The 16,596-nt window shown below is 64.7% G+C and overlaps 1 protein-coding gene across 1 annotated transcript; it reads left to right on the forward strand.

The window, feature by feature from the left end:
* Positions 1 to 1,061: 1,061 nt before the first annotated feature.
* On the forward strand, positions 1,062 to 16,419 carry LAMC3 (laminin subunit gamma 3). Its single transcript, XM_088525278.1, has 28 exons — positions 1,062 to 1,431; positions 4,711 to 5,015; positions 5,131 to 5,261; positions 5,518 to 5,684; positions 5,907 to 6,095; positions 6,284 to 6,401; positions 6,471 to 6,569; positions 6,713 to 6,849; positions 8,116 to 8,232; positions 8,493 to 8,703; positions 8,864 to 8,976; positions 9,545 to 9,763; positions 11,052 to 11,240; positions 11,333 to 11,578; positions 11,890 to 12,043; positions 12,150 to 12,292; positions 12,371 to 12,549; positions 12,617 to 12,755; positions 13,039 to 13,247; positions 13,359 to 13,435; positions 13,531 to 13,665; positions 13,753 to 13,897; positions 14,070 to 14,231; positions 14,515 to 14,617; positions 14,864 to 15,063; positions 15,371 to 15,517; positions 15,689 to 15,788; positions 16,156 to 16,419. Exons 1-28 carry the CDS (start codon positions 1,062 to 1,064, stop codon positions 16,404 to 16,406), a joined length of 4,755 nt encoding a protein of 1,584 aa, XP_088381404.1. The 3' UTR covers positions 16,407 to 16,419.
* The last annotated feature ends 177 nt before the right edge of the window (positions 16,420 to 16,596 follow it).

Raw genomic sequence — 16,596 nt, forward strand, 5'->3', positions numbered from 1 at the left:
CCGCCGGAGCTTTTCCCCGCAGCGTGCACAGAGAGAGGGAGAATAACATAAATAACAGTGGAAGGCAAGGAAAGAGCTTAAATTATAGATGAGGGCTAAGTTTCCAGCGTGTTGCTGCGGGCAGGCGGTGTAGCTGCACTTGGCCAGGCACCCCAGTTGACCCCGCGCCTCTGACATGGGGATGGCAAGGGACAGCCCTTCCCGATGGCCCATTGGGTCTGTTTGCCACCGGGCTTCCTCGGGTAACCTGGATGTGCTGGGGGAAGCAACAGGAACATCCCTGTGAATCCTGGCTGTGCACACGCGGTGCTGGCAGTGCCGCCGCTGCTCTGGCCATGGCAGGTGGATCTGGGGACAGTATCGGCTCCTCGGGAGGTTGTTGCTGTTGGGTCCGATCCTGGGCTGGAATGGAGGGTGCCAGGGCAATGCCCTGGCCCTGGGTGCGATTAGCATCACCCTGCAAGCCACGAAGGGGCTTTGGTGCCACTCGAGTTGTGTTACCTGCTGCAGATGCCTCTTGGGGACAAGTCCTCAGCGCTGCTGAGGTGCCTGGCCCCAAAGCGGCAGGCAGGGAAGGGACCCCCCACTCATGGGCACTGCTCACAGACCTGTGGGTCAGCACAGGGTGAGAAGAGGGTGCTCAGGCCATGGCGGGTCTAGTTCCAAGCCTCCCCATCCCAATTTTGGCAGCGTGGGTGCCAAAATGAGTCCCAGTGATTTGAGGGAAAGCCCATGTGCTCGATCCAGGGGCTGTGACACTGCAGTGCTGAGCCCCATCCCTGGAGCCGCGGGGCTGGCACGTGTCCTGCCAGGGGGGTCTGCAGCCTGCTCAGCCCCACAGCATGAGGACACATGGGACACTGGGGCCAGGGGAGTCCAGGCTCAAACTGTGCAGCTTGGGACTGACAATGACATTTTTTGGACATTTCCAGCAGCTTCCACAAGATGGACCTCGGAGCAAGAGGAGGCGCTGGCGCAGGGGGGCCCATCCCATCCCGCCCATCCCATCCCATCCCATCGCATCCCGTCCGCAGGAGGCTCAGTGCACGGCGAGCCCCGGCATGGCGCGGCCGCCCGCGCTCGGCGCGCTGGCCCTGCTGGCGCTGCTGGCGGGCGGCGCGGGCGGCGCGTGCCGCGATGCCCGCGGCCGGGCCCGCCGCTGCATGCCCGTCTTCGAGAACGCCGCCTTCGCCCGCGCCGCCCGCGTCACCAACACGTGCGGCGCGCCGCCCGAGGACTTCTGCCTGCAGATGGGCGCCCGCGACGCCACCAAGCTGTGCCACCGCTGCGACGCCGCCGACCCCCGGCTGCACCACAACGCCTCGCTGCTCACCGACTTCCACAGCGAGGAGGAGAGCACCTGGTGGCAGAGCCAGTCCATGGCCTTCGGCATCCAGCACCCCAACTCGGTCAACATCACCCTGCACCTGGGTGAGTGCGGACGGGCCCCCTGCAAGAGCAGCGCTGTGGGGGGAGATGCCCTTGTGTGGATGCGGGTGCTGGGTGCTCTCCTGGGGATGCTCCTGTGCCCCGTGGCTCTCGGGGCGGGTTTGGGTTTAGGCAGGACTCCCCCGTCCTCCTGCCCTGGGCTCTGAGGAGTGCGAGGAGGGAGATGCCCCTTGCCCAGCCCCATGGCTGGTGGTGGGGACAGAGGCCAGGAGTGAAGCCAGGTCTCCTATGGGGACAGGCTGGGTGAGGGTGAAAACATGATTCTGAAAGCGTTTATGAAGTCTGATGCTCCTTGGTGGCCAAGGCTGCCCCCCTGGGCTGCATCCCACCCAAGGTGGAGGCTTTGCAGTTTGTCCAAGGCTCTTTGGCTGTTTTAACTGAAAATGGATGTTTATGGGAAAAGAGGCAGGCTCTTCCCCTGGGAGAGCCGCTACCAGCAGCAATAGTCCCAGGTCCCTCCGGGGTCGTGTCCCCGGGGCGGCCGGTGGAGGGTCCATGCAGGAGTCGGGCCCTTTCCCAGCCCCATGCGAGCAGCCGCACGTCTGCTCCCTGTTCCTGGACGGGGCTGAGAAGTGGCACCGGAGGAGCCTGCCAGTCTCCGCTCCGACACCTCCAACACAGCCCATTGGGTTTCCCTGGATTTGCTCATGCTTGAGCTGGAATGCAGATGCTCTGATTGCAACTGGCATCGCTACTGTAAGCTGCCGTCCCGTCCCCACCACGGCCACAGGCAACTTTGAGCCTGAATTTTCCCCTCTTTTGCTCCCAGCCACGGAAACTGGTTCATCTCCCCGGCTGCCGTCGTCAATGTTCCAGGGTTTGCTTTCCAGGCCCTGCCGTTCCTGCAGCTCCTCTCCAGCTCTCCCACAGGCCCTTGGAGCTGCTCAGACCCTGTCCTGGATGTCCCAGCAGGGATTCGTGCGGCTCCACAGACCTCCCTGCTCGAGCCTGTGCCTTACGAGCACTTCCAAGGCCGTGTCCGCATTCCCGGCTTGTGTCCAGCCTCCATTACCAACCCCAATCCCCTTCCTGAGCCGAGTGTCCTCCACAAACGTAGCCAGGACTCTTCTTCCGAGATTCAGAATTTATCTTGGCATGCTGAAAAGGCTGTTTTTGTGCCCAGCGTGGTGCTGTCTGACTTCTCCTCCCTGCCGTTCCCCATTCTTGTCCCAGCTGCACATTATTTTTTCTCACCATCTTAGCGCTTTCACCCTGGCTATTGGGGAGCAGCCCGAGGTGGCCGCTGCGGAGCTCCCCTTGGGACATGGCCCGGGACGAGCCCTCGCTCGCGTTCCTGCTGCGAGCGCAGCCGTAATTGGGTTTTTTAACCGCTTAGCGTGTCTCCTGTCAGCCCGTTTCTCTTGCTCAGTCCCAAGTCAGATGTCTTCTCGGTTGTCCGGTGTGGATGCCTGGGGATCTTATTAAGTAAGATATCGAATGAGTTAGACAAGACCTGTGTTTACCTGCATGCTGTTGATTGGCACTAATTAGATTGTCCTCCTTTAAGCCTCTCCTCTCGGAGAGGTTTCAACCATTCCGGTGCAGAGCACTGGACTTGCACCGGATCAATGGGCCCGTAACAACTGTGGCCGTAGCATTTACGACAAGATAACAGCATGGCCTGGGAGGAGCCCAGAGTATTGGTGACCTTGCAGTCATAGGTGGTTCCAGGAAGCTCCTCAGGTGTCTCCTGGAATGAGGATATGTGATTTAAATGGCTGCGGCCATAGGCTATTCATGGATCCTCCCTTCCTTGGAGGAACTGAACAGAACTTGGCCAATTACAGTGACCATCCTGAAAAAAAGGCCCCATGAACTTGCAATACTCCCCGCTACTGCAAGTGTTGAAGACACCGAGCTCAGGCCCCGACATCCTGCCTCCCCTCGCCGCGAGGCCGCTTGGGGCAGCGCCTGTTTATTGACACAGCCCCGGCACGGATCCTCTCCCAGAGGAAACCGCTGTGTGCGGTGACTGCTCCGACCTCTCGGCTTGGGCTGACATCCCACCGGGACCATGCGGCTGGGAACGGGCACTGCCGGCGCGGGGTGGACGCAGGGCAGGTAACGGCACAGCCTCAGCATGGCACTGATGGAGCAAAACCCCCAAAACTCCCCAAGCGCCCTGGGAACCGTCGTGTCCTGCAGCCATCTCTGTTTGGGACAAGAGGGCTTCAAGATAAGGATGTCCCCAGCAGCAGCCATGCGGGAAGGTGTGGGGACACAGGTTGGAGCCGGGACGCCTGGAGGGCGCGTGCTCGCCAGCTCCAGCAGCTTTCCCAGCCTCCCGGTATCCCGATTAGCTGGGCTCCCCCGCAGCAAAGTCGCAGTGCGTATGTGACATTATTCATATGGGCCCAATTAAGGGCTTGTTTTCCTAGTCCCGGAATAACCCCTCGAACATTCCCAACTCATTAGCTTTTCAAACAGAGCCAAAACCTTGTAGCTAATTGTTTTGCGCTGTTGGGAGCGGTGCCGTTATGGAGCAGCCGGGTCTTTGAGCCGGTCCTTCATCTCTGACTGTTAAGTACATCTGCGGTTTGCCTGGGGACCCCCCTCCTAACCCTTTAAAGCTCCTCTTTAAAGCTGTTTTGGTGTTGGGCTGGCAGCCCCGGGGATTGGCGTCCTCTATTCGTCACAACCGGCGACATCCCGACCCCCTGCGCGAGGACCAACCTCGAGCAGAGGGGAGGAGAGGGCGGCTGGCGCCCCGGGCGCTTCCTGCCCTGTTGCTCCTCTGCCCCCGGGGCTGCCGGAGGGTCTGGCTCTTCCCTCCGGATCGCGGGGCCCTGGGCAAGCCAGGCTCAGCGTGGGGGGCGGGATGCTGCCTTGGTGGGGACATCGGGGCTGTTCTGCGTGGAGGGGCAGCTCCTTGGAGAGGAGGTGGCTGCGGGGTGGCCCTTCCCGCTCCCCGCAGCGCCAGGATGCCGGGAGCATCCGCAGCGTCGCTGCCCGCGGCCGCCTCCCCGGCACCAGCGCAGGCGGCGTCTGAGCGCCGGCGGCCGCACATCTGTGCACATCTGTTGAGGCAGGAAGGTGGGGGAAACGGCTGCTGTGAATACGGTGACGCCAGCCAGGCTGCTCGGGGTGCGTGACGGGTCTGCTCTCAGCACCGCGTTCGGCCGTCCCCGCCGCGGGGTGTCCCCATCGTGCAACCCCTCGCACAGCTATTTTCAGTGGGGGCAGTGCTGATTTGTGCCACTTTTTGGGGACGGGCGGGCAGCGGGAGCCCCTGGTTATGACGGCGCTGCCCGCCCGCCCCAGGCAAAGCCTACGAGATCACCTACGTGCGGCTGAAGTTTCACACGAGCCGCCCGGAGAGCTTCGCCATCTACAAGCGCAGCCGCGCCGAGGGGCCCTGGCTGCCCTTCCAGTACTACAGCGCGTCCTGCGAGAGGACCTACGGGCAGCGGCCGCGGCAGCCCCTGCGCCCGGGCGAGGACGAGCGCGTGGCCTTCTGCTCCGACGAGTTCAGCGACATCTCCCCGCTGAGCGGCGGCAACGTGGCCTTCTCCACGCTGGAGGGCCGCCCCAGCGCCTACAACTTCGACAGCAGCCCGGCCCTGCAGGTTCGGGAAGGGCGCGGGATGCGCCCGGCGGCGGCTCCGTCGCCTCCGGGGATGCTTGGGATTCGCGGCAGATGGCGAGCAGGCGGCTGGAGCGCCTTGGCCGTGTCCTCTGCAGGAGTGGGTGACTGTCACCGACTTGCTCATCTCCTTGAACCGGCTCAACACTTTTGGCGACGACATCTTCAAGGACCCCAAGGTGCTGCAGTCCTACTACTACGCCATCTCCGACTTCTCCGTGGGCGGCAGGTGAGGGAGCTCCCCGGGCGCGCGCGCTGGGGCTGGCCACCGGCACAGCTCGTCTCTGGCACCATTTCGGTCACTTTGCTGCTGCTCAGATTTGACTTTTCCCAGCCTTGGAGCAGAGCTGCCCCCATGGGGCTAGGCAAAGAGCCCACGCAAGAGCACCAGAGCATCCCTGTGGGCAGAGGGCTGAGCCGGCTTGTCCCCAGCGGCACGAGGTGGCCGCAGGGCGCACGCTCCTGCCCTGCTCCGCTCCTTGCAGGTGCAAGTGCAACGGGCACGCGAGCCGCTGCGCTCCCGACGCGGCCGGGCGGCTGCTCTGCGTCTGCGAGCACAACACGGCCGGGGCCGACTGCGAGCGCTGCCAGCCCTTCCACCAGGACCGCCCGTGGGCGCGCGGCACCGCTGCCTCCGCCAACGAGTGTCTCGGTGAGCAGCGCCCGGCGCGGGCAGCGAGCAGCTCACCCTGTTTCGTGAGGCTTTTTGGCCAGCGAGCGAGGCGCGCATCCCTCAGCCCGTGCCCACGCTCTGCTGCATGTGCAGGGCTGCAAAGCGCTGGCTCCCCTCGTCCTGCCACCCCAGGAGGCGGTTTCAGTCCCCCGGGCAGGCATCCTGCGCTGCCACCGCTGTCCCCTTCTGCTTTCCTCCCAGCTTGCAACTGCAGCGGCCGCTCGGACGAGTGCTTCTTCGACCGGGAGCTCTACCGCAGCACCGGGCACGGGGGCCACTGCCTGCGCTGCCGCGACAACACGGCGGGGCCGCACTGCGAGCGCTGCCGGCCCCACCACTACCGCTGGGAGCCGCAGGCCGCCTGCCAGCCCTGCCACTGCGACGCCGCAGGTGCGTGGGGACACGCGGGTCCCCCCGCCGGCATCGCCGGGGATCTGCTCTGTCCTCCCCGGCCACGGGGGGATGCGCAGGCGGAGGAGCCGCGCTCAGCGTGCAGAGCCCCGGTGCTCCCCGCATGCCCCGAATCCCTGGTGCCGAAGGTCCCCCCGTCTCCTGACATCGCGGGGGTCCCCATGCAGGCTCCCTGCACCTCCAGTGCGACAGCTCGGGCGCCTGCGCCTGCAAGGCCACGGTGACGGGCTGGAAGTGCGAGCGCTGCAAGGACGGCTTCCACAGCCTGGGCCAGGGCGGCTGCCGGTGAGGAGGGCGCCGGGACCCGCGCCGGGGCCGGCAGCCCCGGGGCTCACGTTGCTCTTGCCCGTGCAGAGCCTGCGCCTGCGACCCGGCGGGCAGCGTGGGCAGCTGCGACCCCAACTCGGGGCGCTGCGTCTGCAAGGAGCACGTGGAGGGCGCCACGTGCGACAGGTGAGCGGCTCTGCGGATGGGGAGGGATATTTTTCCCCCAGGATGCGGCTCCTTTGGAGCTGCCTCCCTCCTCCTTGCGGGATGGAGGCTCCGGCACCCGCGGCTCTGCCTGCCCCATGCCACGCTCTGTGTTTCTTCCACAGGTGCCGGCCAGGTTGGTTCAACCTGCAGCCCCACAACCCTGCCGGCTGCACCAGCTGCTTCTGCTACGGCCACTCCACGGCGTGCACAGTCGCGGCCGGCTACGAGGAGACCCAGCTCCGCGCCACCTTCGAGCGAGGTACCCTGCACCGGGGGGCACCAAAGCCTGGGATGCTCCAGCGGTTTGGGGCGGCATCCCAGTCCAGCACTCGCTGCTGGCAGTGAGGGCAGCCTGGCTGGGAATACAGGGCAGAAAGACTAAAAGCTGCAAGGATGGAGCCTGGTGGTTGTTTTCCAGCGGGGGATGCGACCTCCAGCTGGGTTGGAGCTGGGCAGGACAGTCCCCAGGAGCAGGATGGGGCTTGCTGCCCATTGCCAACAGGATTATGCTTGGAAAGGCCGGCATCTCTGTGCGGGATGCCTGAGGAAACCCTGCCATCTGCCGCGCAGCCCGGTGCCTGCATCCCGCTGCCGGCGGCTCCGCTGCCCGCATCCTGCCGGGTGGCCGGGGGACCCGGCGCGGCGCCTGGCACCTTGTCGGCATCCTCACAAGGGCATCAGGACCTGGCAAGCGGGAGGGGGGGAATGTGCCAGGCAAAAGCTTCCCTTGATTCATTTAATTTGCCGTATTGCTGCGTTCACTGCCTTGAGACAGAGCCAGGTTTGCGCCAGGGCTCCCCCCGCCTTTCCTGCAGCAGGAGCTAAAGCCAACCCCGGGCTCCTTGTTTAAGGACAGATTTTTCCAAAGGTTCAGGGCCAGATTGGAGAGAGCTCAGCCCCCGCAGGCAGCACTGCAGAGGGACAGCACTCACCAGAGTGCAGATATTTGCTCTTAAATCAAGTCCCCCAAAGCGTTCCCAAAACCTACTGGCTGAGCTGGATCAGCCTGAGACTTCCTGGGCTGCGGGAAAGGGTCCGGATTTGGGATGAGATAAGGGACCCCACTGAGCGCAGCCCACTCCATGTCCCCAGAGAGATTTCCAAGCGTTTGTCCTTCAGGGGCCCAGGGCTGGATGTAATAAATTGTTGGGAGTGGAGGAGAGCTAAACTTATTTCCGAAGGAAACCAACTTTATGCAATTACGTCCTGTCTGTCTCTGGGCTTCCTCCGTGCTCCAGCTTTGGAACCACAGAATGGACAGAGAAGCCAAAGTTTCAAGATACTTTCTCCAAATCAGAGAAAACAAACAGAAGGGAGCAGGGCGGCTTGCGCTGCTCTCTGGCGCGGGAGGCCTTGGAGCCTGTTTCAAACAAGGCATTACAGAGGCTCCAGCTGCGGGAAAGGGCTTGCACTTTACTAGACATCAGAGAATCTCATGAGCTGGAGCCATGAGAAGCAAAACCCAGTTGCTCCGTTGACTCACGGGGTGACTTGGTGCTTCCCCTCCCCTGTGCTTGTCCCGCAGGGCCGGAGGGCTGGGCGGCCGCGACGCCGGGCGGCACCGCGATCCCTTTGCATTGGGCTGCCGGCGAGGTCTTCGCCGAGTGGGATGGAGAGGATCCGGTGGATTTTCTTGCTCCAGGTATCATGCACAGGGATCCCCCTGGCACTGTCCCTTGAGCGAACGGCCGCTGTTGATCCAGGGCACATGGATGCAGGAGCTGGTTGCATCCCCAGAGCTGCAGCAAGGGACCGTGGTGGTGGGTTGGGACCCCAGGAGGTCACTTTGGAGCTGGCCCTGCTCCAGGAGGGTGACAGGAGGCAAATCAGCTTCAATCGCGATGGGAACAGGCCATTGGCATGTGCGGGTCTTGCCGACTTTCCTCCTCTTTCCCGTCACAGCGAAGTTCCTGCAGAACCAGCGTCTCAGCTACGGGCAGCTGCTCTCCCTGCAGCTGGGAGCGCAGGGGAACGGGAGCGCAGGGCCCCTGCCCCGGGCACGGCTGCTGCTGGAGGGAGAGGACGTGGCCGTGGCACTGCAGGCCACCTTGTCCCCAGGCAGCAGTGACAGCGAGAGCCCACGTGGCCGTGGGAAGCAGGTTGTCACCTTCAGGTACCCGCTGCAGCCCTTGAGCTCCTTCCTTGGGCGCACTCAAGTCCCAGGCCACCCTGTGCTTGGGCTTAATGGAGGATTAACCGTGTCCCCACGGTAGCTGTGCCCAGCCTGGCCACCAGCCGGGCCCTGCCCTCTCTCCCGGCTGCTTTTCCAACAGGCTCCATGAGGCAGAGGAGGGTGCGGAGCCCTCGCTGTCCCCCTTCAGCTTCCAGCGCCTGCTCTCCAACCTGACATCCCTCCGGCTCCGCGTGAGCCGTGGCCCCCTGCAAGGTAGGTGACTTTGTGCCCCATCCCTGTGCCAGTGGGGTGGCACCGCATGGTGACCCTATGCAAGACAGAGGGGCACAAAGCAGCCCCCGCCCCGTGCAAAACGAGTGACACCATGTGGTGGCCCTGTTACAAGACAAGTGGTGACATGCAGTGCTTGGGGGAACCAATATGGCACGGGGGTGTTGGAGTGGCATCGAGCAGCACAGCTGGGGCAAAGTGAGGGTGCCAGAGCCCTGGAACAGGCTGCCCAGAGAGGTTGTGGAGTCTCCTTCTCTGGAGATCTTCTAAAGCTGCTTGGACGCAGTCCTGTGCCACGTGCTCTAGGTGTCCCTGCGTGTGCAGGGGGTTGGACTAGATGATCTCTAGAGGTCCCTTCCAACCTTAAGCATTCCGTGATTCCATGAAGCCACATGGGAGCTGGGTCCTTCCCTCCTGGAAGAGCCCTATCTGGGGCATTGAAGAGCGGATTTGAGGGCAGGTGGAGGTCTCCCACGCTTGGAGCCCTTCCAGGCAGAGCGGTGCGACCCGCAGCCGCGTCCCCGTCCTCGCGTGGCGCTGTGTCCCCCAGGCAGCCTGTCCCTGCGCGAGGTGCAGCTCGTGTCGGCGCGCCGCGGCCCGGCCTCATCGGCCGCCTGGGTGGAGGAGTGCGCCTGCCCGCCGGGCTACGGCGGCCAGTTCTGCGAGTCCTGCGCGCCCGGCTTCACGCGCCAGGAGCCCTTCGGGGGGCCCCTCGTGGCCTGCGTGCCCTGCGCCTGCAACCAGCACGGCAGCTGCGACGCCCTCACCGGTGCGTGCCCGGCCGCGCGCCCATGGGTCCCTGAGCTCTTGTGTAAACGGGCAACGTTGGGCGCGTTTCTCTCTCCAGTGGGTCCTGGGAACTATCCAGGGTGCAGGGCTGCACGCAGACCTGGAAATTGGGCGGGGAAATGGGAAGAAAAGGTTTAGGGGACGGCCCCAGAGGATCCCCAGGTTTGAGGTCCCTGTTGCTGCTCCGTGTGGCCCCGTGAGCCCGTTTTCCCTTATGGAGCAGGAGCGGGGCTGCTGGCAACGTGTGTGCCATGTGTCTGGCTTGAGTCAGGGCTGGGGAGGAAGCCCGAAAGCTGCTGCCGTTTTGCATGAACACCCCCGTGTCCCAGCCACATCCCAAACCGCTGCCTGCGGTCGACGGCTGGACATGGTGCCAGTTGGGAAGCAGAGAGCTGTGCAGCTGGACAAACTCCCAGGCCCTGTCCCTCCCTACAGCAGCAGCGACCCAGATTAGAGCTGGGAAATGAGATGTTTGGTACCCAGATGGAGCCCGGGGGTGCCCCTTGGTGAGCAGGGTATGGGGCCGGGATGGAAAGGGCCGCAAGGGCCCTTTGCTCGGGCAGCCGACGGCCCCAGGCTGTGTGTTCGCCCCCTCATCTCGCTGAGCCAGGCTCGAATCTCCCCACATGGCTCCGGCCTTTGATCTGCCAGGCCGAGCCGGCTCACGCACTTCCTTGCATTTGTTTTTCCACCCTGTTCTGCCACCCGCTTTTCCTTTCTTTTTTTTCCATCATCCGTCTCCACCCGCAGTTGGGTAAATGGGTAAAATGCCCAGAAAGATGCCTGTTCCCTCCTGAGAGCATCCGACCCTGCAAATAATAGGGGAAGATCCTCCCCAGGGAGGAAAGCAGCTGCCGCAGGGAAGGGTGGCCCTGGCTGGAGAGGTGGGTTTGGAGCAGCCTTCCTTGCTCTCCTCCTCCTCATCCTCCTGTTAGCCAGTGACTCAGCAGCTCGGATTGAAGCGACTTTGCCCCACCAGCTCCCAGCCCGGCTGCTGGCATTTCCCACCACACAGGCTGTGCACAGCTGGGAACGGCGGGTCCTCACGGGGAAAGATGTTGTTGATTAGCGCAGGCGCCGGCGGTGCTGCCCATGCCCTGTGTGTGCACGTCCAGGCTTCAGCACCGCTGCCGGGGTGTCCTGGGCAAAAACAAGCACCAGACAAAAAGAGGGGGAAGCTGCAACCCCAGCATCATCACGAGGTGTTTGGCCTCGTGGTTGCTGCTTGAGGCCGGGCTCCTGCAGCTGCTGCGCTCTCCCCCTCGCAGGGCACTGCCGCTGCCTGCACCACACGGAAGGGCCCTCCTGCGAGCGCTGCAGCGCCGGCTTCTACGGCAACCCCTTCGCGGGGCGGGAGGACGACTGCCAGCCGTGCCCGTGCCCCGGGGGCTCGCCCTGCGCGCAGGTCCCCGGCAGCGGCGACGTGGTGTGCACGGGCTGCCCGCCCGGCCAGAGAGGTGAGCGCGGGGATGCACGGGAAAGGCACGGACGGATGGGCGGGCAGGGGATGGGGATGCCGGAGCCCTGCCCGCGTTTCTGCCCTCCCTAGGAAGACGCTGCGAGCTGTGCGACGATGGCTTTTTTGGGGACCCGCTGGGGCAGCGGGGCCCTGTGCGGCCCTGCAGCCCCTGCCAGTGTCACGGGAACGTGGATGCCAACGCCGTGGGCAACTGCGACCCCGTGTCCGGCCGGTGCCTGCGGTGCCTGTACAACACCACGGGCGAGCACTGCGAGCGGTGCCAGCGGGGCTTCTACGGGGACGCGCTGGCACTCGCTGCCGCGGGGAAGTGCCTGTGTACGTGTGGCTCCGGGATCTGTCCCGGTGCCCCTCGGCTCCCCATAGCGTTCCAGCGAGCTGGATGGCAGCGGGTGATGCCCAATTGGTTTAGGGGCTGAGCAGGGGGTGCAGTGCCTGTCCATGTGGGGCATGGTGGTTCTGGGTGCCCTGGGGATGGTCTATGTTCCTCTCTTCCTGCTGTCACCATCCTTCCCTGTACGCGGCCCATCCGTGGTGCTCAGCCTCTTGAGCCTCATCCCAGCTCCAATGTCCCTGTCCCGCTGTCCCAGCCCTGCGATGGGACCTGACGGGTGCTTGGTCTCCCACAGCATGTGACTGCAACCCCCAGGGCTCTGTCCCAGGCCAGGAGGGCTGTGATGCTGTCACAGGACAGTGTCCCTGCCTGCCCCATGTGGCCGGGAGAGACTGCGGCCACTGCCAGCCGGGCTACCACGGACTGCAGCCTGCTGTGGGGTGCAAGAGGTACAGGGGGGACAAGGCATCCTCCACACCGGCGGGGATCTGCATCCCGGCTGGGGTCTTTGCCTTTGTATCCCGTGCCGTCTCACCGCCCTCCTCTCGCCACCAGCTGCGAGTGCCACCCGCTGGGCTCACGGGACAGCCGGTGCCACGCACTCACGGGGCAGTGCTCCTGCCAGCCCGGCGTGGAGGGCACGCGCTGCGACCGCTGCCAGCCCGGCTTCTTCGGCCTCTCCGCCGCCGGCTGCCAAGGTAGCGGGGACGGTGACGGCGCCTGGCGCGGGGCTGGCGGCCGTGTCGTGTCCCGGCCCTGAGCCCTCTCCCCCTCAGCCTGCAACTGCTCCCCGTTGGGCTCGGCCACGCAGCAGTGCCACGAGAACAGCACCTGCGTGTGCCGCCTGGGGTTCGTGGGCGACAAGTGTGACCAGTGCCAGGCCAACTTCTTCCTTGACCCGCCGAGCGCCAGCTGCCGCCAGTGCCCTGCGTGCTACGGGCTGCTGAGGGACGAGGTGGGCGGCCGGTCCGGCCGGGAGCAGCGCCCGGCGGCCACCGGCTTCACCCGCGTCCTGCCCGCAGGCCGAGCGGCTGGAGGCGGCACTGCGGGACGCGGAGGGACGGCTGCTCCGAGCGGGCTGTGAGGATGGCGAGGACTGGGCCACGGCGCGGGGCGATGCGCCCCGGGGAGACGGGCTGCCTGGCCGGCACCTCCTGCAAGGTAGCCAGAAGCCTCCTTCTCCCTCTCACGGTGTTGGCACCTCCTCCCTCATGGTGTTGGCGCCTCCTTCCTCTCACGGTGTTGGCGCCTCCTTCCTCTCACGGTGTTGGCGCCTCCTCCTCCCTCTCACGGTGTTGGCGCCTCCTCCTCCCTCTCACGGTGTCGGCGCCTCCTCCCTCATGGCAGGCATGGAGTCCCCGCATCCCCTCTGGAGCTTCCCGCTTGTCCGAGCGGGCCCGCTCTCCCTATCCATCGCCTCTCCCTCTCCCTGTGCCACCTGCAGGTGCCCGTGCCATGCTGGTGGAGCAGGCAGGGCGCCTGGCCGCCTCGCTGAGCACCGCTCGCAGCCGCCTGCACGACGCCGCCGACGCCGCGGGCTGCTCCGGCCGCGGCGCTGCCGCCAAGACCTGCGCGCTGCTGGCCGACATCGGCGCCGCGCTGCACTCGGCGCAGCGGGGCACCCTGCGGACTGTGGACGCCCTGGCCACTACGGTGCGGGGGGCTCAGGGACGCATTGGCTTGGTGGCCATAGCGAGGTAGCATTGGGCATGGCTGTGAGCAAGGGGCAGCCCCAGCTCTCACGGGCGCCACTTGCATTTCCAGGAGATTCCACAGGAAATCCCACAGCAGCCCACGAGCTGGAGCCGCTGGGCGCTGGAGGCCCGCGCGCTGGCCGAGAGGTACACGAGCGCATGGTCCCCATTGCTTCTCTCTTCCGAGAGGCCCTTCCTCTTGCAAGAGGAACCTCTGTGCATCGGCACGCTCGTCCCTGCAGCCACGGGGCCGCAGCGGAGCGTGTGGAGGCCGTGGCGGGCAGAGCGCTGCAGGTCTCCAACGGCAGCTCCGAGCTCCTGCAGAGCCTGCTGGAGGGGAGCGCGGCGCTGCAGAGCCGGCGCGAGCTGGAGGCCAGGTGAGCGGCCAAGCACCAGGTTAGAGAAACGTCGGCTCCTCCAGCCCCTGGGGGACCCCTGGTGACCGCGGTGTCCTACCCGCGCAGGTACCAGGACATTGAGCGGGCGCAGGGGGAGCTGAGTGCTGCCATGCTGGAGGTGGCAGCGGAGGCCAACAGAACTTACACGGCTGTTCACCAGGCCAACGCGGACATGGCTAAGAAGCTGCTGCCTGTGACCATGTTGGAGCCGGTGAGCAATGTCCTTGTCCTTACCCTTCAACAAGGACAGGGGTTTTGCACCCCTGCAGCTACTATGGAAGCTGGCACTTCCCTGTTGTATCGGCAACGATTTGCATCTGTGCTCTGCCCATGCTGCCACCCAGCCCTGGGCATGTCCTAATGGAGCATCTCTGACCCTGCAGCAGGCGCTGGTGGCCCGGGCCGAGGCCCTGATGCGGGACCTGGCAGTGGTGGCGAAAGCCGTTGAGGCCAAGGAGCCGGTGGCCCGTGGGGCTGTCGAGGCTTCCCGCGCTCTGGCGGCCGAGCCGCGCCGGGAGCTGCAGGGGACTCGCGCCTTGGAGCAGGTGAGGCCCTGGGAGAATCGCTGCTTGTCCGTGTGGAGCATCCCTATGGAACACGCGGTGGGGATGCTCTCTGCTAGCTGGAATTTCAGGCACAGAGCCTCTCCTGCCTCCCATGCTGGGTACAGGGAAATGGGGGAGCTCCAGCAGCTCCCTGGGAGAATGAGCAGCTTGGAGGGACATCTTCCACATTTATGTGTCTCCCAGCTCTTTCATTCCCACGTTTCACAGTTGGGCACAGCTCTTCATTCCATCCCCAGCCTCATCCCTGCTCTCCTTTCCGCAGCTACGGGACAGGGCCACCTCTGCCCACGTCGGGGCCACCTCAGCAGTGTCACACGGCAAAGCTGTGCTCTCTGATGCAGAGTCCATCCTGGCCAGCTTGGAAGGTAAAAAAGCACCATCCAGAGCATTTCCCCAGCAGAGTTCACCTCTTGCCATCTTCCAGGCGGGGTTTATGCCAATGCTGCTTTGGCATCCCTGGAGAGCCTGTGGCACTCCATAGCTCCCCAAGGGTGGAAATGGCCAAGGGATGATCCTTCCCTGCCTCTCTCTCTGCTCCCAGAGATCAATGCACCTCTGAGTACCCCAGGGGAGACAGAGCCATGGTGGCAATCACAGGTTTGTCCCTGCAGGCATGAGGAAGGTGCAGAGGCATCGAAAGGGCCAGGCTGCCCTGAGCAGGAGGATGGCGCTTGTGCGGGACAGGACCATGGTGGAGGCCCAGAGGAAGACTAAACAGGCAGAGAAGATGCTGGGAAACTCCTTGTCCATCTCCACCACGGCCAGGAAGACAGCCGGGGAGGCTGAGCAAGTTGCTGTCGAGAGTGCTAAGGTCTGAGCGAGGGGTTGCGGGGTGCAGGGAGCCCATGCCAGGGCAGTCCTCAAAGCAGAACCCAATCTCTTGCAGAGCCATGGAGCTCTCCAGATACATTTGCTGCCCCCAGCACAGCACAGCTTGCCTTTCCAAAGGATTTTTGAAGGCCCTTCTACATCCCTGCCCCTCCAAAGCAGTCCTGATTCTGCCCTGTGACACTGCTGCCCCTTCCCTGCTCCCTTTGCCACCCCAGGCTTGCGGCAGGCCCAGCCACAGTCCTCTTGGGTGCCCCCAGATGATGCTCCCCATGTCCATCCCTTTGCAGAGGGCACAGGCTGTGCTACAGGAGAGCAAGCAGACCCGCAAGCAGGCTGGCGAGCTTGCCACGCGCGCCAACGAGACCTGGCAGGAGCTCTCCAGGCAGGAGCATGTAGCTGGGAAGCTCAGGGGGGACCTGGAGGAAGCAGACCAGGTGAGCCAGGTCCCTTTGCACAGGTTGTGTTCTCCTGTTTCCAGCCAAAGCCACGATGGGCTTGGCTTTGGGACTGTGCAGTGGGGAAGATGCCTTGGATGTTCCTGGGATCCCTTCTCCTAGCCAACCAGTGGTCCCCAGGGTGCCTGATTGGGGTGTCTGTGTTGGAAGGTGAGGACAGAGACAAATCAGATGGCAAAAAGTCTCCAGGAAGCCCGGGGCTCGCTGCTCGCGGACATCGAGACCCTGAACGACCTGCTCAGCAGCCTAGGTGAGACGTGGGGAGCTGCCGGGGCTCTCCTGCTCCCTCACTCTGGGTAGGTGCCGTCCCGGCTGGGGCTCACTCTGGACTTCACAAAAGCTTCTTGAGGGAGGTCCCGTCTCTGGGAAAGCCCTCATGCAGAAGGGGTTGGGGCTTGCAGAACATGTGGGCTGGAGAAGAGACACCGATTTCCCTTGGCACGTCCAGGCGGAGCAGGGGTGGCCTGAGGGCTCAGGCCCTTGGGAGCTGAGGAGGTGCCAGGCGGGTTTTGCTCCTCGCTGCTGGCTGGGTTTGCTCCAGCTCCTGCCAGTGTGAAACTTGGCAAAGGAGCAAAACCTTCCTGCGTGTGTAACCCGCATCCCTCGCCCTTGCGCAGGCCCCGTGGAGCAGGCGGCGCGCGCGGACGCGGTGCTGAGCGCCGGCCGCCAGCAGCTGCAGCGGCTGCAGCGGCGCCTGGCCGAGCCGGGCGCCCTGGCGGGGCGGCTCAGCCGGCTGCAGCGGGAGGCCGAGCGGCAGCGCGAGAAGATCCAGGCGTTCGAGAGCGACCTGGCCGAGATCCGGGCCGACAAGCAGAACCTGGAGGCCATTCTGCAGAGCCTGCCCGAGGGCTGCGCGAGCTGGCGCTGATGGAGCCCTCGTGGCCGCCCGAGCAGCCCCCATCGCTCCGTGCCCCCCTGCGCAAGGCACAGCAGAGCAAAGGCCACCCCTGTGCTCACCAGCGCCGAGCCCTCCCTCTGCTCTCTGCACTGCTCCCTGTGCAGCATCGCACCCGTGTCCTGAGCTGCACGGGCAGAGGCTCAGCCTGCCTAGAGCTCTG

The sequence above is a fragment of the Tinamus guttatus genome, unplaced genomic scaffold, assembly GCF_059628265.1.
Source record: "Tinamus guttatus ecotype Peru unplaced genomic scaffold, ASM5962826v1 Tinamus_guttatus_pri_ptg000226l, whole genome shotgun sequence".
NCBI classification, from domain to species: Eukaryota; Metazoa; Chordata; class Aves; order Tinamiformes; family Tinamidae; genus Tinamus; species Tinamus guttatus.